We start from the raw sequence: 24,041 nt of genomic DNA, 5'->3' as shown, positions 1-24,041 counted from the left end.
GATTGTCTGGCGCCCGTAGCTGTTTTCAAAGAAGGCTTTTACTCACGGACATTTATCACATATCCTAAAACACATATTCCTCTGCCAAAAGCACACAAACCAAGTTTCACAGATCCCTATTTACCTATAGAGACAAGAGCCCTTAAGAGGGTACCCGGGGCCTCCCACGGTGTTACACGTGCTTAATTTTATTGTCTTATTTCCCATATGGGCTTTAGGTTTTCATCCAAGGAGGGCTAATTAGCCACACCATTCTTTCTCTGTAGGATCTCCTCCCTCTGCATGTTACCAGACAAAATTGAAGGCACCCCTCCTGGTCCTGCTTCCTCCAGGCATCTCAGACATCTCTCACTTTGGAGGTGGGGGCAACTTCAGGGTGGGCTGGACTGGAACTTTGGCAGGTTGCACTTGAAAGAAAAGCCTTGGAGGGGCTTAGCACCAGGACACAGAAAAACTTGCTTTATCTAAAAATGGCAGGAGAGCTAAATTAAAGTGAAGTGGAGTCAGCGTCAAGACATCAGAGCAGTGGAGAAGGAGGTGAAATGTAGAGGGATTAAGTGGGGGTTTAAACCATGTCACTAGCAAGGAAAGCCACCAAAGGGCGGGGTGGTGCTTTCAGGGTAGGCTCTTTGAAGGAGGGCGGGAGGGCCGAGGGGCAGGGTGCTACCGTGGGCCTCTGGTCTGAGTGGACTCCAGATCTACATTTTAAAGAGGAGTAATAAGCCATGGGCTGTTATAACCCTAGACACGTGCAGGAACGTTCAGTCTCCTCCTGGGCTCCGTGAACTTCTAGACAAACAGGTCATGTGCCAGGTGCTACTTTGGATGTGTGTTTGGCATCTCTCCTGCTCTGCTGTAAGGTCCAGTGTAGATGGTGGGGTTCCTTCTAGACTTATCTTCCTATAACCCTACAGCCCTCTGACCCTGCACTCACAGACACTTATAAGCTCCCAAGACAAACTATTTGTATTGAAATAATGAATAAATCAATGAAGAGGTGATTCACTTGTAATATAGGAACCTTAATGTGAGATCCAGTTATGGATATAGATAAAAGTGGGCTTAAAATATATCTAGCAGGGCTACATGAACTGAGTAACTGCCACATTTTTTAAGTTTAGGTAATCAGTGCTAGAAGTTGACTTGCCCAGCAAGGACATGCTGATGTCTGTGAACTTTTTTAATGAATGTAACAGTGTCCTTAGAAACATTAACTCCTAAAGTGTGAAATGTGGAATTGAAAGACTGCAGAAAATGTGGCTTTGTGGCCGTCTGTGTTGGACACGAGGTCTAGTGTCTGTGAGCCTCAGTTTTCTCTTCTCTGAAATGGAGATAATTCCCTGCCTCATCTGTTTTCCAGAATTGGGGGGTGGGAGCAAGTCAAATAATATGTATGAAAATTTCTTGGTAAACTGTCACATCACACAAATGTTACATTTCATTTTTACTGATATACACATTTATGGAGAAAAATTCAAGGGCCTATTATCTAGGGAATAATCCTTTGATTTTTTGCCTTTATCAGATCTTTCAACAGTTGAAAGAAAAGGCTATAAATGTCTAGGTTTTCTACTGTTTTTACTTTACTGGTTGTTTATCAATAGAATGTTTTGAGGAGAAGAAATATCAAAAGGAGGTATAGCACACAGGTTGTGTTAGAAAAACTTTTTTGAACATTGATTACAATACTTCTTTAAAATTTTATGGGGACTTAAATAATGTAGATTCAAATATAAACATTTTAATAGGTTTACTCACTCTATATTAAAATATAGAATTTCCATAATTATTTTTACTTTTTATGTTACTTCCTTTGCTCTATTATATTTTTATCTTATCTCTATTACATGTTCCTACCAAAAGACCTTTAAATTCTTTCTGAAGTCAATATTAACAGAGCTACTTCAAGGAATAAAGTATGAGAATTTTTGTCTTGCCCTTTTATTACCAAATTATGTTATTTCATTTTCAAAGTTACTATGTACTTTTTCAGAATTTATCTATCTGGGCAGATGAAGAGATAAAATAAATGACCATTTTATTTCCCTTTTTGCTTGATATTTTCCCTCAGCATCCATGCTTCAGGTAGCCGTATTACTTGCTCGTCTTATGTCCTGGTGCCGTGGTTAGCTAACATATAGCTCAGGCAGGCCGTGGAGTAGAAAGCCAGATAGCTTATCAAGAGATCTGGGTTCTAGACTCATTTTTCCACTTTAAATGCTTGCCTCAGCTTGAGCAAGTCACCTTACATCTCTGAACTCTATTTTCTTCATGTGCAAAGGAGAGGTATTATCATCATTCTAAGTGAAGTGGGCCAGAAAGAGAAAGAAAAGTGCCATATGACATCACTTATATGTGGACTCTAAAAGAAAAAGGACACAAATGAGCTACTTATTGTTTGTAACTTAGATAACTGATGTCTTGAAAATGTGTGAGCACATTTGACTGTCGTTTATGATTGGATTACCTCATTCTGTTGGGATTTTTTTTTTGTGGTTGGCTTTATTCCTTTGATGACTGTGTAAATTTAAAAAGCTAAAGCTCTAATCTGTTCTTAGAAACATATATAAACTAAAAAATATGCAGTATATTGTATATTTGTATTTATATGCAATATAAATTATATGTGCAGTCAAACTGTAATAATTCTACCTAATAAAACTGAAAAGAAAAAAAAAGAAAAAAGGAGAGGTATAAGCAGTAACCAGAGTCACAAAAATGAATCAAATTACACAAAGGTGTTATTAGGGCAAAATAATGCAATGGACACTGATGAGGCTTGTGTAAATTGCAGTTATCACCCCAAAAGTATTTTTAAGTATTTTTTTTAATTCTATGAACACCTACAAAGCAAGTCTGTAGGCTAATTCAAAAGGCCACCAATTTGAACCCTTGGTATCAATCACCTCTGAGTACCTTTCCAGCTTTAAAATTCTGTAATACGTTTAACTTGCATTAGTAAGCTCCGGCTGTCAGAGCAAAATGCTGTAGACTGGGGGTCTTAAACAACAGAAGTGCATTTTCTCACAGTTCTGGAGATTGGAGGCATGGGATCAGGATGCCAGCAGGATCAGGTTCTGGTGTGGGCTGTCTTTCTGGCATGCACATGCCACCTTACAACCGTGTCCTCTCATGGTCTTTCCTGGGGATGTACATGGGGGGAGATAGTTCTTTCTCTCTTCCTCTTATTATAAGGCAATTTATTCCATCATGAGGGCTCATCCTTATGATGTAATCTAACCATCTAACCCTGATCATCCCCCAGTGATCTCATTACCAAATTCCATCATATTGGGGGTTAGATCTTCAACATATGAATTTTAGGGAACACAAACATGCAGTCCGTAGCATGGCCCACTCAGTGCATCTGCCTGAAAGTGCTGGAAGGGGTGGGCTGTGCACTTCAGGCTTAAAGGACTCATCGCATCATTTTCCTTTGATGGTGGACGGTTGAGAAGGAAGAAACACTTTCCTCTCTCTGAGATTATGCAGAGAAGGTGAGCTCCCTGCTTTCTGTCTGTTACAGAAAGAAAAAGGAACTATCTTCCTAAATGAAAGCGGGATGAATTTAGGATGTATAAAAGAAAAGTTATATAAAAGTTAATCAAATCTCCAGATTAAAAGACAGTTATGGAATGTTCTTCTAAGGTTTCTTACTCAAAGACTATGCCATTTTTCCTCTTCCTTGCTCCCTCTTTTCTCTTAAAAAATAAATGTGGATCAGTAGCTTAGGCATTTATTTAACCCTTTGGGTTTCTCCTAGCCACATGAAAATTATGTTATCAGTAAAGAGGGTATTAGTTAAATTAATTCTGAATGTTTCAGCTAGCTTACATTTAATTATTTGTGAAAGGCTATCCTATCAACTAAGCTGATTTTAGTGCAAAGTCACTTCATCAATGATGTCATATTCAAATGATGTCAGGGTTTCATTCCAGATACATTTTTACTGTGCTAATTTAGACCATCGGAAATGAATGTGACGGAGCCAGGAGCATTTCACTGTTAAAAAAAACAGATGTAGTCAAAATTTCCACCACTAGGAAAGTAACTTATAAGGAAGCTAAATTTCCATATCCATCATTAGATATGTGTTTATTTCTATCCTATTTCATTGATTCCCAATTCTTACCTACTCAGAAAATGTGTTAATTTTGTTATTTGCATTGGAAACTCTGACCTCAAAAGACTATCATCGTGTAATCATTAGTCTTATTTAAATAACAGACATTTATTAGAACTCTGCTTGGAATTTTTCAAACTCATTCTTGTTTTGTTATAAATACCGAGTCCTCTTGGTTTCTTTTACAGTGATTCCACTTTTCCAAGAAAATAGGCTACCAGGAAACTTGAATATTAGCAATATCTAAATGTGTTCAAGTTAAGTATTTTAAGAATATTTTATCATTTTCGCACCCAGGCCACCAGGTGCTTTCTCTGATGTTTTGGTTTGCATTTGCCCATTATCCCTTCCCAGTTTTTGTTTTGTTGTGTTTTGTTTTGAAACAACTTCAGACAATATTGCCCATTTGCATTTCTTTTCCCCAAAAGGTTGCACAGTTTGGAAAGAAGCAGATACCTCAGAGTCACTAATGAGTTTGTCTTGGCTGAGAAAAGAATGAGATTACATTGGTTTGGCTTTGTTAATTGTGGCCAGCTGTCTCTCAAGTTGATTTCTGGCATCATTTGCTGTCACACACAACAGTTTGGAGGAGGACAGGATGCCATCAACAGAGGAATCTGTGTCCAGTGCCTTGGATTTGCACTGGACTATTTCTTTGTAACTTGTGAAATTAAAGGGTTACAGAAATTAAAGCTACTCTCCCAGAAAGAGAAATAGGAGCATGAAAATAAAATCTGAGATTATGTGATTTTTAAGCAAGTAATGGTCAGGGGTTGCATGGCCTGAAAAAGGCAGGAGAGTTCTAAATAAGAAAGTGAACCAATTATTTCTTCGTAAGCAGCTACCTTTGCCTTTCCAGGCAGCTCAGTAATAATTATTCTCTTTTGTAGGCTTTGGTGTTCCTGCTGGCTCTTCTCTCATTATGAGCTAATAACCATTGCATTCCATCTTCATCATTTTGACCTCTGTTATCAACAGTTTTCTCTGCATCCTGTTGTAGTTTCTCCTTTGGAAGTTAAAAGTAAATTACATCACCCATCTAACCAACCTTCTTCCCAACAAACCGCTTAAGCTGTCACAGGCCAAGGACAGGATTTCATTTTTATGTTTTTACTTCATAATGCTTAATAGAACATCTGGCACATAGTAAGCCATTAATAAATGAAATGACTACCTGTTTTGTTATTTTCACAAAGTCAGAAGCAAAAAAATATCTGCCACTTTTTTGTTCTGTTGTTTTTGTTAAGAAAGAGAATAAATAAATAGATGGAATACTAGAGTACCAAAGTATAGAATTGTGTTCCATTGTATTTTATTGGCAAAAGGAGGCAAATTGGTAAAGGTTTGCCTATAAGGAACATATTTATGATACATGATCCAGTATATCATATACTTGATTTAATATACGATTTTATATACTTGTGAGAGTATTTTAAAGATGTTAGATTTAATCTGTTTTATTCATTCACTCATTTTAATTGTAATCTTTATCAAGTGTATACATGCCCATAATTTAAAGGATCAAATAGTTCTACAACAAAAATAAAAAGTTTAAATAATTCTATGAGGTTTGCCTCCATTTGCCCCTCTTCAGAGTCAACCACTTTAATTTATTTTAGCTTAATATGTTGTTTTCTCAACTATATTGCCCAAAAATTGTGTTTAGTTTGTGGCTGCATCTATTTGCAGACTTAAGCATTAAGCATCCCCTCCCTGCTGTAAATTATAAGGATGTAGCTCTCTTGTCTCACCTACCCTCACTAGGCAGGTACCTAGTTACCCCTAATAGTTATTACGTAATTTTGTTAGGTCAGTATGTTCAGTGTTTATATTAGCATGACTGTGTAAGTGTTTTTGAAAGCCTTAACATGTGTAAGTAAACTACAATAATCATTCCTACAATGATCTGTCATGTAACATTTTATTATCCCTGGTGTTATTAATTTTCTAGATTATTTTTCTTTGTCATCTTCTCAGCACTGGGAAAAAAAAAGCAAACTTTCCACTGATTAAGTGTTTTCACTAGATAATCAGATCCATCCATTTCATATTTCAGAAAAAATCTCATGACTCTTTCTGACCTATCCAGCCTCGACTCAGTTGCTGTGTTTAGTGCCAATCTGTCACCATGGGACCTCTCTTCAGTATCATCCTCTCTTTTCACTGTCGCCTCTGCTTTTTCTTCATTTACTCTCTTCTTTTAGTGAAATTCATCCTCTAGTTTCCTGAGAAAGGATTTGGAGGTAAAGTCTTCATAACCGTGAATGTCTTGAAAACGCCTTCATTCTGTTCTCACACTTCCATAGGTGAGGTAACAAATTCTGATTTGGAAACACTTTTCCATCAGAATATTTAGATATTTTCCTTCTAGATTTTAGTAGAAGCAAGGAATTTGAAGCTTTTGAGATCTTGTTCTACATTGTTCTAAAATTTCACGACAATGTACCCTCAGATGGATCTATATTAATTGTGTTTACTAGGCATTCAGTATTATCTTTTGACTTGGAAAACTATGTTCTTGATATTTTCTTGAATGTTTTTTAATGATTTGCACCCCTACCTTTTTTGTTCCCTAGCTCTGAAACTCCTAAAATCCAGACATTAGACCTCCTGGTTAGGTTTTCTAAATCTTTTTTCTCCTAGTTCCCATCTGTTTGTCTTTTTACTCTACTTTTGAAGAAGATTTTTCTGAACTTAATTTTACACTTTATTGAGTTTCTTTTTAAGTTTCTGCTACTTTGGGCTACTTTGTTTTAATTTATATACAAAATATTTGTTAAACTTTTTTTTTCAAAATATTCACTTCCAGTCATGGTTGAAATATTATAATGATAGTCCTTTTGTTCTCAGTTTTCTTCCCCTTACAATCTGTCCAAATTTTTTTTCCTCATGGCTTTTATTGGTTACTCTGTTTTTCATGCCATTTGCTTCAGATACCTGGTAATCCTTGGTTTTCTGCTTATCATTAGAGGTGATAAAGTTGAGTTCCATGAATTTGGGTGCCCATAGAACTGGGCTGTTCAGTTGGGAAAATTCTCGTGCCAACAGTTAAACCTTTCCCTTTGTGCTTTGTTTTTCCTAGAGAAGACTTCCAAATTGGTTACCTGCAGGAGGAAGACTTACTTGTCAGTGTTCTGGGAGCTGAGTTAGGAAGAATGTGAGGGTTTACAGTATTCAGTAGGACTGTGATTAAATAATCTTCTCAACTAGACCTTTGCCTCTTCCACCCCTTTGAGCCTATGTTATACCTTTTTTAACTACCAGTTTTTTGCAAAGGGTGGGTAGGGGAAGTCAGTATCCTTGCAGTGTGGCACAAGAGAGAGTGAGCTGGGGATCTGACACTTACACAGACAGTTTGGGCAATTTCTGATTTTTCAAGCATACCCATTTCCCCCTGTTCAATCCTACCTCCAGAGTTCCTATGATGTAAGTCAGATTAATCCTTGGATTTTGTTGATTCCACTTTAGAATTTAATATTTTCTTCAGTCTGTTTAATCCTTTACGTCTTGTCCGTGGATTTACAGCTTCCAAAATCACGACACCATCCTGTTCTTTCCCATTCTCTTAATGTGTTAAGGGTTCACAGAGTTTTAATGAAGAATTAGAAGAGAGTAGAAGTATATTCCAGTTTCCACTCTGTCCTCTTTACCTGAAAGTCCAGCTAGTTTATATTTGTTATATAAAATGCCTTTCTGCATGAAGTGTGGGATTTGTTTTTACCAAAATTATAGAATGTCTTCCATTATATTTTAGGATGCTGTGTGTATTTAACAACATGTCACTAAGGGAAATAAAAACAATTACACATAAATGCTTGCTTTAGTACCAGCTGGCTATGCTAGTCTTGCAAATTCTCAGTAGAATCATGGATTGTAACAATACACACCAGAATGCATTATACATGCTTGTACGCATAATATAAACAAGGAGTATTAGAGCTGGAAGGGATGGACCAGATCATCCTAGTCCATCTCCTTCATTTTGCATATAAATACATTTGCGTGTCAATGAGCCTAGCCCACTGGGTCATGCAGCTGTTACAGGAAGGGCCAGATCCAGGCTTCATTCTCCCGACTTGCCATGTTGCCTTCGCGGATTGTGCATGGGTCCTGGTTATTGCCATGGAACTCTGGCTGAAATAACCAGTTCCACTTGGGCACTGTGAGGACTTGAAGCAAATCTGTAAAACAATGTATTGTCAGGAGATGATCTGGTTACAGTGCCCAGTTGGCCTTGGTGGTTCAAATCATGCAGGAGGCCAATACTTCCTCAAAGTAGTTAAAGGTGTGAATTGAATGTTGCTAGTCACCTTAACATTAATTATTTTTCAGTGCTTAAAGATAAAAATAGATCAAGTTCCTGACTTCAGTCATCACTGGTAAGACACGGAAGACAGTTTTAATCTTTTTTTTTTATTGAAGTATGGTTGGTTTACAATTTTGTGTTAATTTCTGGTGTACAGCATAGTGATTCATATATATATATATATATATATATATATATATATATATATATATGCACACACACACATATATATATATTCCTTTTAATATTATTTTTCATTGTAGGCCATTACAAGGTACTAACATAGTTCCCTGGGCTATACAGTAGGACCCTTTTGTTTATCTATTTTATATGTAGTAGTTAGTATCTGCAAATCCCAAACTCCCAATTTATCCCTCCTCACCTCTATTACTCACCTGGTAACCTTAAGTTTGTTTTCTATGCCTGTGAGTTTGTCTCTGTTTTGTAAATAAGTTCATTTGTGTCATTTTTTTCAGCTTTAATCTTAATTCAGCTACTTTTAGCAGGTAAAACAATTACACATAAGAAATTGGAGGCATTTGGTTTGGGGATATATATCACTTTAAACAAATTCAACTTCACATAAGCACAATATTGTTTGTTTACACTGAAAAATGAATCTTTGAGGTTAAGCAGCATTATTCTGGGTAGAAAGCCTTTCTGTACATAGCAGGCTTCCCTGTTAGGTTCATTTCCTTTGTGTTTCTTGCATACAGCTTTTCAGGAATCCATCTACATACTATGTGAAGTGAGTCGTTCTTCTCTAAGTCTTGGGGGAGAAACGAAGTTGTATGACCAGTGAATATTTACCATGCGTAGAATCCTCTGAATCCACCATTATTCAGACTTGTATTATGGGGTTTTATTCAGTTTGAGATACTAGTGTAACAAATTTGTTTTTCATAAAGGATGTAGCAAATGCATGGTTTCCTGAGGGACCAAAGTGGAAATGGGAATGAATAAACATAATTTCAGCAGCATCTTGGCAGCGTCTATGTGGGAGGAGACCCAAGAAAATGAAAACAAATGTCTTCTTGACATGACATCAGCTTTGTACATAACAGGCAATTTATTATAATGGCAGTGATTATGGTTTCATGTGAAGCATGAGTACCCATGGTGATCTACAAAGAGGAAATCAGGCGTGGAATAAGGAGAGCTCCTTCGAAGATGCCTTAAGTAGATAGATCCATGAGAAAATGCAGTGTGCTTGGTAAGAGGGGAAGATAAATGTGGACATTGGGCTGATTTGTTGTTTCTCTGTAGCAATGCAATAATTAATATCCTGGGTCTTTGAAGTTGATTTTCAATAGAGAACACCAAATTATTTCTAATGGGAGTTTCACGTCTCATTGGTTACTTAGTTACTGTTACTGGAATGATTTTATGACATGAAGTTTAGCCTCCTGATTAATAATACAGCACTCATTATCAAGATAGCTTATTTCATGGCAGGTATAGTTAAAATTCTTGTTTTACAAAGGCTTTTTAGACTCTTACCTCTTATACTCTGAGAGTAAGTACATTTTTGAAAAAAAATCTATAATTACTTGCTGCAGTGATTTGACCCCAGTCTTCCCTGTGCCTTTGTGAGAAGTGCAGCAGGTAACTAAACACCATCCATCTGTCAAACCCAGAGCAACTGTTAAAAAATATCCAGCCCATTTTTTCTCCTGATTTGGAATTTGGTTGCACAACAGCTGTTAGCAGAGATACAGGTGAAACTTATGTAAATACTGCCATATTCCTTTAAAAATGGAATAAATCACTTTCCACATGCTGTGTGTGAATTAGCATATTTATTCTTTCATACCTGCCAAATACACCTTCCCCTTGTACAGGTACATAAAATAGGGACCAGAGGAGCATAAAGCCTCTAGCTTATTGCCTAGAGACAATATTTTTTGAGAAAGAAGTGTTTATGAATTTTTTCCCCAGATATATAAAAGCAATGCCAAAAACATTTTCATCCAGTTTGACTCGAGGACTTCATTTGGCATAAGATGCTGAATTTAGATGTGGGAGATATTTCTGAAGGAATCAGATCTGATGTCTTTTTAGTGGCTGTGAGAAATACAACTTGGACGTGCTAGAGCATATCCTCATCGGTAGTTTACTCCTCTAACGAGGCCATGACACAGAAAGAAGTCAGAAAAAGAAGAGGAGTTAGCTTATAAGGGCAGTTACATGATTTCCTACCCAACAGAGTTTTATAACATGTGAAGAACCTAACTCTAACCACCATGCAATGCTTATGTGCATTCTGAATACATCTAAATGCAGGTGGTTCATAGATATTTATGTATTTAGTGGATTTTTTCCCCACATGCTGAAAGTTGAGTATTCTGTGCAGATTATGAGCCTCTTAGGGCAGAAATTCTGTCTGATATTCGTCTGTTATGTTTCATATTTCAACTGACTATATCCTCGAAATTGTGTTCTGTAGAATCCCAACTTGGTAAGTCAGTCTAGGCAAATGTCTTCTTTATTTTTCTTAATGTAGGACAAAATTTAAAAATAAATTTCAGACATAGAAAATAAACTTATGGTTACCAAGGTGGGAAAAGGAGGGGGGTAGGGATAAATTAGGGATTTGGAATTTGCAGATACTAACTACTATATATAAAGTAGATAAACAGTAAGGTCCTACTGTGTAGCACAGGGAACTATATTCAGTACCTTGTAATGACCTATAATGAAAAAGGAGTATTAAAAGGAATATATATATATAATGTATAAATGAATCACTACACTGTACATCAGAAATTAACACAAAATTATAAACTGACTATACTTCAATAAAAAAGAAACATTTCATTATTGTGAATGACATTAATTAAAAATATAAGCGCTTTATGTTTGTTTATTTCTTTCACATATATTATCTTATTTGATCCTCTTAAACCTATATTTATTGACACCTCTTACCTTATTATTACTGTTATATTATTATCCTATAATAATAATATGCATCATGATTATATTATACCCATTTTGCAGATGAGAATCATAGCATACATAAAATTCATAATGTTAAATATGATTATAAAATAAATAACAAGATATAAAAAATAAACAGATTACAGGTCAGAATCTTGAGAAAAGAACTGCATTAAAATTAAAATCTTAATTTTATTACTAATTATTTGTAAAAGTTAATGTAAATGGTTCTGGGCATAACTTTCAGGAGAATAATTTCTTCACCAGCTGGTAAATGCCTATAATTCTCAGGATTTCTGGAAACACAGCATCTAATTGACACAAGTTTGTGACATGCTTTTTGAACTCTTCTTCTAAAATTGTTTTTATTTATTTGAGAGTCAGAATATTTAAAGGATGAAATGTTTTTACTAGCTTCATTGAGATAAAATTCACTCTTTAAAGTGTGCAATGTGATAGTTTTTAGTATGTTTACAGAGTTGTGCAAGCATCATCACAGTCTAATTTCAAACATTTTCATCAGCCCCTAAAGAAACACTCTACTATGAGCAGTCATTCCCCACTGAGTTATTTTTAATGGAAGAAAGTCAGCTGAGATAAATGCAGTTACTCTAGGGTGTTGTAAAATCAGGGAGAGAATCACTGATGTATAAAAACCTTGGTTGCAGTGATGGCTCCTTCAGAGTCACTGTCATGGCTTAATTTAGAGTGATGGCTACCAAATGTCTTGCTGAATGTGATGATTTATATGCATTTATAAGTGGCTTTCTTCAATACAGGTTTTAGTATTTGTCGATAGGAGGCAGTCTAAATGGAAGGAAAGGCTAAGAACTTTTAAAGCTGAGTTTGCATCGCCTGATCTTTCTATTCAGGGTGTATATATTTTTTGGTCTGGTTGGGGATTAAGAGACCTGTCATGCAGCTTTGTCAACAAGTGAGCTACTCTCTGTACTTAAATCTTGATTTGGCATGCTTTCACTGTGGCTAATGGAGGCCACTGGGGGTCTAAAGCTGCTCCAGGACCCTTGTATTCATGCAGACATTGTGGTCAGGCTACCCTGTATCCTAGAGTAAAGCAATTAAATGCTTTTCTTCATTAGGTGCAGGATTCCCACTGACGACTCCTTCTCCACTTGAGTTTTTAAAGGAGCTCACACTCTTGGTCTAGAACCTCCCGATTTCCTGATTTTACCAGGTAGTCAAATTGGACCTTCTGTCTTTCCCACTCCCACCACCCACTCCCCAAGGCCCACAGCTGAGTGTGATTACTTTGCTTCCAACCATGGCTGGGTAACTTGATCACAATTCCTGACTTTCCCTTCTGGAATCTGCCACACCAGGTTAGCAGTCAGAGTTACAAGATCTCCCTTCTTCCTTCTTTGTGACTCTCACCTGTATTAGCTATTCTCTTGTTTGGTTTCTTTTTTTGTTTCTGATATAATTTATGAATCATTTGTAATTTTATTTATTTTTTTCCTGAAATCTTTATTACTTCCTGGTGTTTTTCAGTTAGGGGACAAATCCTTTGAAGCCAATAGCCGTATCGAGGTATATTTCTTCGGTTAGCTGTGAACACAGAGAGCTCCGGGGCTTTAAAAAATACCTCAGAATAAAGTGAATGGGCATTTTTAACTATTTATTTCCTGATCTTGTATTAGAAGCTAGATAAAGTGTTCCAAGCTTACCAAGGGACTAAGTATACATTATTTGCTTACTAAGCATTTCTTATTTATTTGAAATGCCTTTTTTTTCTGAGAGGGCAACAACAATAATTGGGGAATATGTTTCCAACATGCAAAATGAGTTGTATCTTTCCATAAGCAAGCTTATAATTGGGCTCCTGCAGCCACGCAACATTGCATATTGTACTTATGAGTCAATTAAAGCACCCTAACAAGTAGTTATGGGTTTATTGTTTAATTCAGTTTTCACCACTCACGCTATTCCACTCAAAATTTGCATATATGTCTTTCAGCATGTAATCATAAGCACATATTTTATTCAAATGGGAGTTTTGAAGAATGAGACCTCCAAATACTGTGCTTTCACACTGTGCTCTGCATCAGGAGAGGAAAAAAAATACAAGGGGGAAAGGAAAACCCTGGGAATATGGCCAAAACTGGCTTTTACTTCTAAATTGACTCATTTGGATAATGACAGGTGAAAATGTCTTTTCTATTGCATATAATTGTCCCTGAAATGGAATTGCTAGGGTGTCCACTGAGAGGATTAGAGCAGTTACCGTGGTTGGTTGGCATTGGCAGAGCTCAGGTGATGGACATCCAAAGGGGAAGGGCCTGGGCTTGGTCCTTGAGTGGACAGGTTAGCTTGGTCAGGATGGCAGGGGGCCCCAGTCTCTGTGCCTGGGAAATGCGATGCTAGGTGGCCTCCTTCCCTGTCCCCACCTATGCTGCTGGGGCTCCTGGCCCTGCCCCGCACCAGTGCTGGCCACCTGGGGGAAGGATTAGAGTGGTCCTTCCCTCTCCTCCATGGACAGGGTAACTAGGCCCAGACAAGCTGGGAAGACTAGTCTACACAGCATCTGAGAGCCTACATTGAATGCACCCCAACCTTGGTCAGCTTTTGGCTCACAAGCCTGGGGTGGCCTGTGGGAGTGCCTCAGGGCTATTGTCACTACGGTGGACAGGTCAGAGCAGGGTCTCCAAGATATGCTTGCTGTGAATGAGAGGTTAGAGGCAGCCTTCTTTTCTAGGACATAGAACTTCCAATTCCTTCTAGCTGTTCTCACGCTCTCTTCAATTTTGTGTATCTCTCTGAAAAGACTGTCCCTTCATGCATTCATGAAGCTGACAGTCGAAGCATTCTAGTTGGATGCGGGGAAAGTGGCATTACATATTGCATGGCTCAGACTGACCCAAATACTGGTCTTTGTCACTGAAATGCACTTCACTTTTGTTTAGCATAGATAGACATTCTTACTCATGTTTCATCTTGAATAAGAAATAAGTCTGCTTATTTTTACTCAGGACATGCAACAGAACATGGGGAGAGTAATTGTGACTTAGAGTGACTGAGGGAAGCCAGGCAGGTTATTGACAAATGAAGGAATTAATAGGAATGGCGAGGGTGGGAGGGGGGTGGGTAGAAGTCCTGCCTGGGTTTAATTCCCAGTACCTCCATAAAAATATATGTATTTTTTACACCAAAAATTAACACAGCTTTGTAAACAAACTATACTTCCATAAATAAGTAAGTAAATAAATAAATAGAAAACTTAAAAAACAAAAGAAAACCAACCAGCTGTAGGAGCTGGGAATGGGGAAGTCACGGTAAACCTGATTGTGTCAACTCTGTTTTTCTTATTGGAAGCAGATGAGGTGGGCTAGGTTCTCACTCCAGTGGATGAGGCAGTGCCTGAGAGCTAGGAAGAAGTACTTTTGCCCTGTGCTGTAGGCTGGCCCAAGTCCTAATGCTCAAAATCTGTGAATATCTTACCTTACTTGGCAAAAGGGACCTCGCAGGTGTAATGGATTAAGTTAAGGAGATTGAGGTGGGGGAGGTAAGCACCCGGGATTACCCAGGTGGGTCCAATGTGGGTCCCTTATAAGAGGGAGGCCGGAAGTGCTGTGAAGCCGGAAGTAAGGAGGAGGTGGAGAGGTGGGTAGTGCTTCCCTTGGCTGTGAAGTCGGAGGGAGGCGCTAGGAGTGCAGGAAGTCGGAGGCCTCAGAAGCTGCAACGGGCAAGGTACCTGCACCTCCCTGGAGCCTCTAGAAGAACCAGTCCTGCAGACATTTTGACTGGAGCCTGGTGAACCTGTTTTCAGACTTCTAACACCTGGAATTGAAAGAAAAATGTTTCTTTTCTTTTAAGGTGCTAAATTTTTGCTAATTTGATACAGAGGCAACAGAAAAGCAGTAATACCCTGGAAACCAATTAATATTTACAAACAAACAGACCATCTCGTGGGACTTTCCTGAAACTAAAGGCCAGATGGCGTCTGGCTGTCCTCTACAGCATCTTGGCCCCTCAGCGCTTGACCCTCACCTCTCCCAAATGTGTGTTGTGCAGCAGCCCCTGCCTCCTCCTTCATGGTGGGGCTTCAGAGAGTCCATCTGTTGTATTTAGGGGTGCCTTCATATGCATCCTCTCTTACTAGGAGACACATCCATACACCAGCCCGTCACAGGCTTAGTTCACTAGGGCCTCGGCTTGTGTATGTCAGGCTTCGTATTTTTTAAATGCTTTTTAATTTGTATCCTTGATCCAATCAGCTTTCTCTGCATCCTGTCTGCCATTATGGCTTCAGGGAAAGGGAGGAGACAAATGCCACTTCAGATGGGAGATGGACTTTGTGCAGGGAAAGTATCAGTCAGAAAGAATGAAAAGCTCTCCTCCTGCCAAGGTAGGTGGTGGGTAGAAAAAGAGGGGAGATGAAAGTAGATTAGAAGGAACCCGTGTCATGGTTTTCCCTGACTCAGGGCTGATGTAGGGGTGGAGAGTTTGGCTAAGGAAAAAAGAGGAAAGCTGAAGGTTTTCTACTCTGTGTCCTGTTTGGGACTCTGGGAAGAGATGCCCTCCGGGAATGCCATTCCAGAAGGAGGGCCTTAGTGCCTCCCCAGGTGCTTCCTGAGTTTCCTGTGCTCCAGAGAGAAAGGGGCGTGGCAGCTGCCGGTGCTGGCAGGTCTCACCTGAGAACCTGCCCTGTCTCTCCCAGGGCTCTAGTCCCATGGTCCCCCAGGATCTTCCACACCAGCAGGTACCAGTGTGGGCTGAGACCTCATCAGCTAGAGGACAGTCTCTGACCGGGCTGAGCGTGAGTCATCAGCCTGAGTTGAGACTTCGCTGGTGGCCACTCTTCCTGCAGATGCTAGCAAAGACCCAGAGCACTTCTGAAAAGCCTTATGCAGATCTGAGACCCTTGCTGGCTGCTGCAGGCACCCAGATTTACCCAAAAATAATTAAATAGGAAGGAAACTCATCAAAATGGCCAAAACTGAGATACATTTTAGTTGGCATTTGTACCTTTCCTGATTACCTGCTAGGAAGGGAGTGCCTAAGGAGGGTGACACCTGTTTCTAATGAAGTAATTGGAATGGTGTGCAGCTCTCCCCCCTTAGCCTTGGGCTGAAGGGAGGTGGAGGGGGCTGCCCTGCCCTGCCCTGGCCTCTAGACCTTAGGAGTCCTTCCTCTGGCCTTCTTCCAGCCTGTTCCTTCCCACAGGTGAGGAGCCCCACAGGACCCCATGCTTCCCCATCCATTCACTTATTTAAACTCTGCCCAATTGTCAGGACCCCAGAATCCCCTGCCAAACCAATGGCCCTGAGCTAGCTTTAAGGACTTGCAGGGCCCGGCCCTGTCTTCTGAGTTTGCCTTCAGAGGAAGACTTGCACTGCCTCTCTGTATATCCTAGACCTGTGGGGTGGACAGGAGTGACTGATTCATGAATTGAGCTTTGGGGGACAGACTGTAGCGCCCACTCCTAAGTGCAGGGACGTCCCTCCAGGGGTAGAATCCAGCTGGGAGTGAGATGAGAAGGTGGACGGCAAGAGACCCGGGCCCACAACCCTTACACTGCCCCATTTCAGCCTGAAACTCCAGGTCATCCCAGAGTTTTTACTGGACCCTAATGTTCCCAGTCATGAAGACGGATACATTAAGGCAGAGTAGAACTGATCTATTACACGTTTGTGCATTTCAATTATAACTTCTCTCTCTTTCCACATGTGGTTTGTGGCCTCCTATTTTTTTTAAATATAATAACCAAACTGGTTTATTTGAAATCTGATTACTAAAAAAATTTTCAAAATTCAAGGTATTATACATTTTCTAAGGTTCACTCAGAAGAAAAAGGCTGATGGTTTACAGGGTTTGACCTAAAGGTCCACAGATGTTGTTTTATATTTACAGAGGTTTTAATCTGAAGTGACTTTTGGCAATCATGAAATAAAACATGTGGTTTGTGGTCTCCACACATGTTGGCAACCTGCATTGTATCATTGAACTAGTGACCTTGCTACACAGATGTGGAATGTGTAATTGCAAGTGTTATGAGCCTTATCTAAGGATCTTAGAATGTGCATAGCAAGGGCAGGAAGCTAGCCTGTATCATTGTTTGTTCCTCTGCACAGGCATAAGGTGTGCCAAGCACCTGGCCGGGCTCCATCTGGGCTGGGTGCATCCTACTCATTCTTCATGCGTCTCCATGGTCCAGGAAAGCTCCTGACTGCCTAGTGTCTGAGGCCCCTGGAGTTATGTTCTTGTGGGACCCTAGGTGTAGGGTACTTTTATTTCCAGATTTCTTTCATCTGGGTAGCCCAGACCACTAGTGCAAGGTCTGCCCTGTAGAGCACATTGTCTGCATGTTGATCTAGCAGTTGCTGCCCCCCTCCCCAACTAACCCTCACCTCCCTGCTCCTGGAGGTGCATGTCCCTTGAGCTCTGTATCTGAACTGAAGCAGTTCCCGATTGTAGGACAGCAAGCTAATGGAGCCCTTCTATTTTTCCTAGCATCTCACCCTTATTTCCTGGAAATCATGACCTCTTGAAAGAAATTCTTTTTGCCCTTTTTTGTCAACTATTAGAGTTGAAATCTGTAAGAAGTGACTTCAGGAAAGTGATGCGGGTGTCCTTGGTGAAGGAGATAAACATAAGCAGATCTGGGCTCTATCATTTATTTCATCTTTCCAGATAGAACATTATCATTTCTTATCATAAGGCCAGTAAACCCTGCCCTTTTCACATCATAACTGAAAAGAAGACAAACTTACCATGGCATGTGTGACTATCAGAGTTGAGAGGTGATGGGGCCAGAAAGACTAGCCATTTAGTAGTGGTTAATAATCTGCTGATTTCAGTCATCATTAAAGGCTAAGAAGGCTGCCTAACTATCCCACATAAAAGCTGCTGTATTCAAAAAATTAACTCTGAGACACACTCAGAATTCATACACATCTTTGCTATATTTATTTTGCTAAATTCTCAGATAATTTTACATTTTCTCCCAGGCCATTCCTTTTCATGCTGCTAGAATTGAAAAGAATCAGGTAACAAGGGAAAGCAATTAGTAACTTGTTTTCCTTCTTGGGTGATTTTTGCTCAGGCTGTGTCTTGATTGAGAGGAAGATAATGCTGAACTCAATTCTATATGTTACATACATTGCTAGACACTATGAATAGAAAAATGGGACCCGAGGCATCACAGAGGCTGCTGGAGAGCTCCAGATCACTGGACCCACCTACGTGGTGACTCTCCCTTAATGAGAAGACCCTGCTGTTGCAGGCAGCTACTCTGAGCTTAGGTGAGTTTCAAACAAAGCACGATGAGAATGTTCTGCAGCTCTCTGAGCTGATTTTTACATGGGAGTACAGCTTTACTCTAGTGAAGATGACAACATTTCAGGTTTAGTAAATAAAATATAATCTCTGAATTGCCACTGCTCTTGAACGATTCACCACAGGTAGAAATACATGACAGGCATGGCCAGCAGTAAATGCCTCTTCCTTGCCTGATGGAAAGCACCTTTCTCACTAGTGTGGTACAGCACTTTCAATACATAAAAGCACCAAAAGAGAACTCTTAAGATTATGACTTGTAAGTGATATGCTATGAGCCGGAAGATCTGGAAATCAGAGTTCAACTAAAAAGCAGATGTCTTATGGGTACATTCTCTGTAATGGCTTGTTTTTCCTGTCTGCCTCTTACACATCTTTTCAAGACTGAGGTACCTACTTTGGTAAACCAGGACTTCCCGATTGGTTATCGCCAGTAGGTAAACTGTAGTATTATGCTACTATTTTCTATTTACCTGCCTGTTACTGCCGCTAATGTAGCTTCTCAGAAACTGAATTATTTGTATGTACATGCATATCTGTGTACACACACAGGATGTTTTTATAATTATTCCTAGTTCTTTATATTTTTTGGGACCAAGTGAGTGGATGGAGAAATGGATGAATGAAAAAGTAGGTCAATTTCAGTAAGTATTAGGGCAGAAGATGTAGTTAATAAGGATCAATGTGTATAAGTGGTCTAAAGTCTAGGCCACCAGGGAAGTAAGTGACATTAAGAAGTTCTGTTCTCAATCCCGAGGCATAAGCTATTTTTTCTGCCTTATGTTCATTGTTCTTCTGATCAGTAATGAAACTGAAATGGTTCTAATGGTCTGAAAAGCTTTGATATATACCCCTAAATACTACTTAGGTGTTAAAATTCTCATGAATTCAGTATATTTTAGCAGAGAGGGGCATGGCACCTGTTTCTGTGGGATATGACCACCTCAGTAAGTGAGGTGTAAATATGGACAGCACTCTGACACAAATCTTCACTCTTTTCCCATTAAACTCTATGAAAGTATTTTGATCTTGCTGCCTCTGAAAAGAATTTCCAGCAGACCCTAGATTTCTGTTTCTGACTTTTCCTGGAGTTGTGATTTTATATGGGAGCTTACATTGTAGCCTCATTTTTATAGACATTAAACACAGTGCACAGAGCTTCACTTGGAAATAAAACACAATATCCCAGGGAGGGCCACACAGTCTTTGGAAGAGGCTGCAGCGACATTATAATTTAAGGGAGGGTCCAGTCACACTTTTTAAGGGTCAAGAGAGTTTGGTGGGATTTGGAAAATTCTTCCTGACCTAAGACGAGTGATGGTGGAATCCTCTTTCCAACCACGTCTTAGGTTTCATTTCCACTAGCCTTCTTCAAAGTAATAGGTAGCTCTCCAGAAACATGTACCAAGTGCTTAGTTCTGTGCTAAGCACTTCATCGGCATCAGTTTATCATCTGATGTAGATGTTATCATTCCCATGGTATGGATGAATGAATTACCTTCAGAGAATTTACATAATTTGCCCAAGGTAACAACAATAAAAATATAAAAGCCATCCTTAGTTCTGTTAGACACCAGCCCCACAATTTGGTGGTACAGTCTACCTGCCACCTCTGATTTAGTCCTCAAAAGAAGTTATCTAACTGATGGAGTTAATACACATTTAATATTGGCCCCAGAACTATATTGTAGGTTAAAAGTAACATTTTAAAAATATCCTTTGCCCATGAGTTGCCCAGTGGAGGGGAACTGTGAATGGGTGTATTCCCACTGACTCTAAATGTCTTCTCATTTCCTTTGTATGTGTATCTGTCTCCTTTCCTCAGCTGGGTTTCTAGTCCTGCCTACCTCTCACTTGTGCTTTCTTCATTTTTTGCCTCCCCTTTAGTACAATTCAATAAATGTATATTCAATGATTCCTTTTATACTCGAATCAGTCCCAAGAAGGAAATCATTTTATTTAACTTGTTCATGTTTTTATTTCTAGTGGTTCTTTTTGCTTGTGAAAAGAAATTAGAATCTTGAACTTGAAGAAATTGAAAACCACAGGGCCTGGCCTAAACTGATGATTGCATGCTCTGTAGCTTGTCAGTTACTACTAACCCTTGAGATAAATGATCCTAGAGATACTGGTCTTCAGAGTAATATGGATCAGACTTCATGCTACAACTTTGAATGTATTCTGTGGCCCTTAGAATCCTCAAGTGTCTCCATTAGACTAGTGTATAAGTCTGTGTAGGAGTGATGGCTCAGATTTGCTCTGCATAGTCCTGTTAATGCAGTGAAAGTTTTGAGGGTGTATCTAATATATGAGTTGACTAAGGGTGATTTTAAGTGTAGTAGGCAATCAGGTGAAGATTCCCTCAGTTTTCTTTTCATCTTTATCCTTCAGATTCTGAGGATGGCCAAGGAAGAAATGTGGTGTGGCGAGCAAGAGTGTGTGTGTACCTGCTAGAACTATCAGCTTGATTTAAAACAAATATAAAGGATAATAATAGCATTTATTTGGCCCTTAGTGGGTGTGAGGCACTGTTACGAGAATTCTCACACTTTGTTGCATATGCCCTTGTTATAGTCATTTTAAAGATGAGGAGACTAAAGCATAAAGAATTTAAATAACTTAGTTCATATAATTCCCAGATGTTTTGAGTTGGAATTTGCATTCATGCCATGTGACAGCAGTATCTGTGATTTCTGTCATGTGCTGAAGCTATTCTTAATTTCTTATGCAAAATAGTTCAATATGGACTTAAATAAACCCAGTACATTCTAATTTATATGGTTTGTAGAACTTCAGAATATCATTGAATGTTTATCATAGCTTTCAAATTTTAAACTTACTCAAATGAAATTATAGAAAGTTAATATTTTATTATCATTGGAAAAAAGCTCTTCATTTGTGTATTCATAGATGTTAAATTTCAAATGGCAGTATTTTTTGAAAGTATTTAAAATTTCTCTTCGTGTTATTTAGTGTATTGTCATCTTGGGAAAAAATAAACTTGGCACAATAAAAGTCCCCTAAATTGACTCCAAATTAGTGTTCTCAATATGAAATTCAAATAACATTTGCTTGTATCCTAGTTAAGAAAATATATTGCTATATTTATCATTAATGGCTATAATATTCCCAACAAAGAAAATGCAGGTGATGTTGGCTTGATATGCAGTAAATTTTATTCCTAGGATGTGGATAAAAATAAAAACAAAAAATTATTCAAAATGAATGAATAGCTCCACCTGCCACAGAGCAGATGTACAAACTGGGAAGTATTGTATGTGCCTCCATTGTGATCTCAGCTAATTCCTAGGTCCTAAATCATTCAGTACGATTGGCTTTCACCAGTTCATAAATAATAAGTAAATGGCTGGCTGGATGGATGGGATTCAGATTGACTTGTTCTCTGTTGTGTTCAGAATAAAGAAAGGAATTCAGAATATAAGAGTAATGGGCAACTGAAGGCCCCTATGTACACTTATCCTGTATTAGAGAGGCTTATGTAAAGAGTTCTTAACAATATTGATCCAAAGCTGTGGTCTCTTTATTCCTTGTATCTTGGTAGATTTTATAGAGCTATAATAAAATGACCCTAAACTTTGGTTTCTTTAAGATGATGATCTCAGCAAATAGCCATTAACATATACCACATCCAGAGGCATCATGCCAGGTGTGGCCAGTCAGTGGGCAGACTGGGTCAGCACCACCTTTGACACTTAAAGACAAAAATATTCCTGGACTTCTCCCCCGGAGATGCTGACATAGTAGGTCTGAATTTACACCATTGAATATATTCTCATAGACGTTTTTGGTTAGGAATTGGCTTAGAAGTGTATTTTTCTACTAGGGCTGATATTTGGCAATGCCTGGAGTCATTTTTGGTTTCCAAAATTGGGAGGGTGTGTGTGTTATTGGCAACTCATGGGTGAAGGCCAGAAATGCTGCTCAATATCTTACAATGCACAAGACTCTTGGACCAACAAAAAGAAACTATTTAATCTAAAATGTCAGTAGTGCCAAGGTTGAAGCGTGCTGGTCTAGAAAATAAAGATACATCCTTAGAGTCCATAATAAGGGTGAGTAAAAGATTCACAAAAATATTATCCATTCATAATTGAATAAAGTAAATTTCATTAGCCCAAAAAATCAAGTAAAATCTCATAAATGTTTTATCTTGAGATTATTAATTACTTCATGGTATGACTAGAGACGTCCTAGTTGAAAATGTATGTGAGAAACGTGGAAGAATTGTCTGCAGTTGGTAGAATATTTGTAGTGGGGATTATCTGGATAGACTAGCTTGTAGTTGAAAAAAAATGATTTAGAATTTCTCACTGACCCTGAAATGTTAGTAAGGAAGAAGGTTACTTGTAGAGAGCAGAAATTCCTTTTTAAATACTGACTGTGAAATTAAAATAGGACCACTTCCATAAGTGCCACTTCAACAACTAAACAAAAAGATCAAATCTAGGAAAATTTTTAATGATTTTTTGATGGTTTTGTCCTTTTTGGTCTTTATATTACTGTTTTACAGATTCTGTTTTTCTAGGTTTATATCTCCTCTAGAGATCAGATGCTCAAAGTGGGACATACAGTAAATTACTAAATGTTACTTTGGTTGCTGTCAATGCAGGATTTGTATTAATAATGAAACCAATTGAATTCTCAAAAACCTCCACTGGCAACAATAAACATTTAATTTCCAGAGATGAATAAGGTTAGCTATGTTGAACACCTTTTGCAATCACTGTGATAACCAAATTCTTCAAATGTTGGGAAATTCTGCTATTTTGTCAAAGAACCAGCAGCAGACTGATTTAATTAAAATAATAACAAATGTTTGTCTCTGTTTTTTTAGCTGTCTCATGTGTCTCTGATAACAACCAGTCAGCAGAAATGATGGAATGCCTCAGGCAGACAAATGGCATGCCTCCCCTTGTGCAGGAGTGTACGGTCCCATGTCGTGATGACTGCACCTTCAGTGCTTGGTCCAAGTTTACGCCCTGCTCCACGAATTGTGAAACAACTCGAAGTAGACGGCGCCAGCTCACAGGTAGGGTGTGCCTCTCACTCTTTGTCTTCAGACAAGTGATGCTCTCCTGAACCTATCAAGTTCCAGAAGGGCAGGAAATTGTATCAGGTCTCTCCCTCTCCCCGTCCCTCCCTGCCATTGTGCATCCTCTTTGCCTGTGGTTGGTACCTACTACATAGTACATACTCAGTTAAATGCTTGTGAAACAAATGAAAGATGTGAATCATTCTATAGCTCTAAAGTTACTCTCTACACAGCATTATAATCTTTATAGTCATAAATGGCAATATACCCAGCAACTTTCTGGGAGTAGTTAATGGCAAATTATCTGGTGTCGTTTTCATGCCAGG

General features: G+C 38.8%; 1 protein-coding gene across 1 annotated transcript in view; it reads left to right on the top strand.

Moving 5' to 3' along the window:
* The window catches only part of LOC140695203 (thrombospondin type-1 domain-containing protein 7B-like), a 161,725-nt gene that overhangs the window by 129,634 nt on the left and 8,050 nt on the right, over positions 1-24,041 (top strand). Inside the window, 1 exon segment of the mRNA XM_072958061.1 lies at positions 23,518-23,712. Within this exon segment, the coding sequence (XP_072814162.1) occupies positions 23,518-23,712 (195 nt within the window).

This window comes from Vicugna pacos, unplaced genomic scaffold (assembly GCF_048564905.1).
Source record: "Vicugna pacos unplaced genomic scaffold, VicPac4 scaffold_190, whole genome shotgun sequence".
Taxonomy (NCBI): Eukaryota; Metazoa; Chordata; class Mammalia; order Artiodactyla; family Camelidae; genus Vicugna; species Vicugna pacos.
The sequence above is the reverse complement of the archived record's forward strand: the minus strand, read 5'-3'. Positions and strand labels throughout refer to the sequence as shown.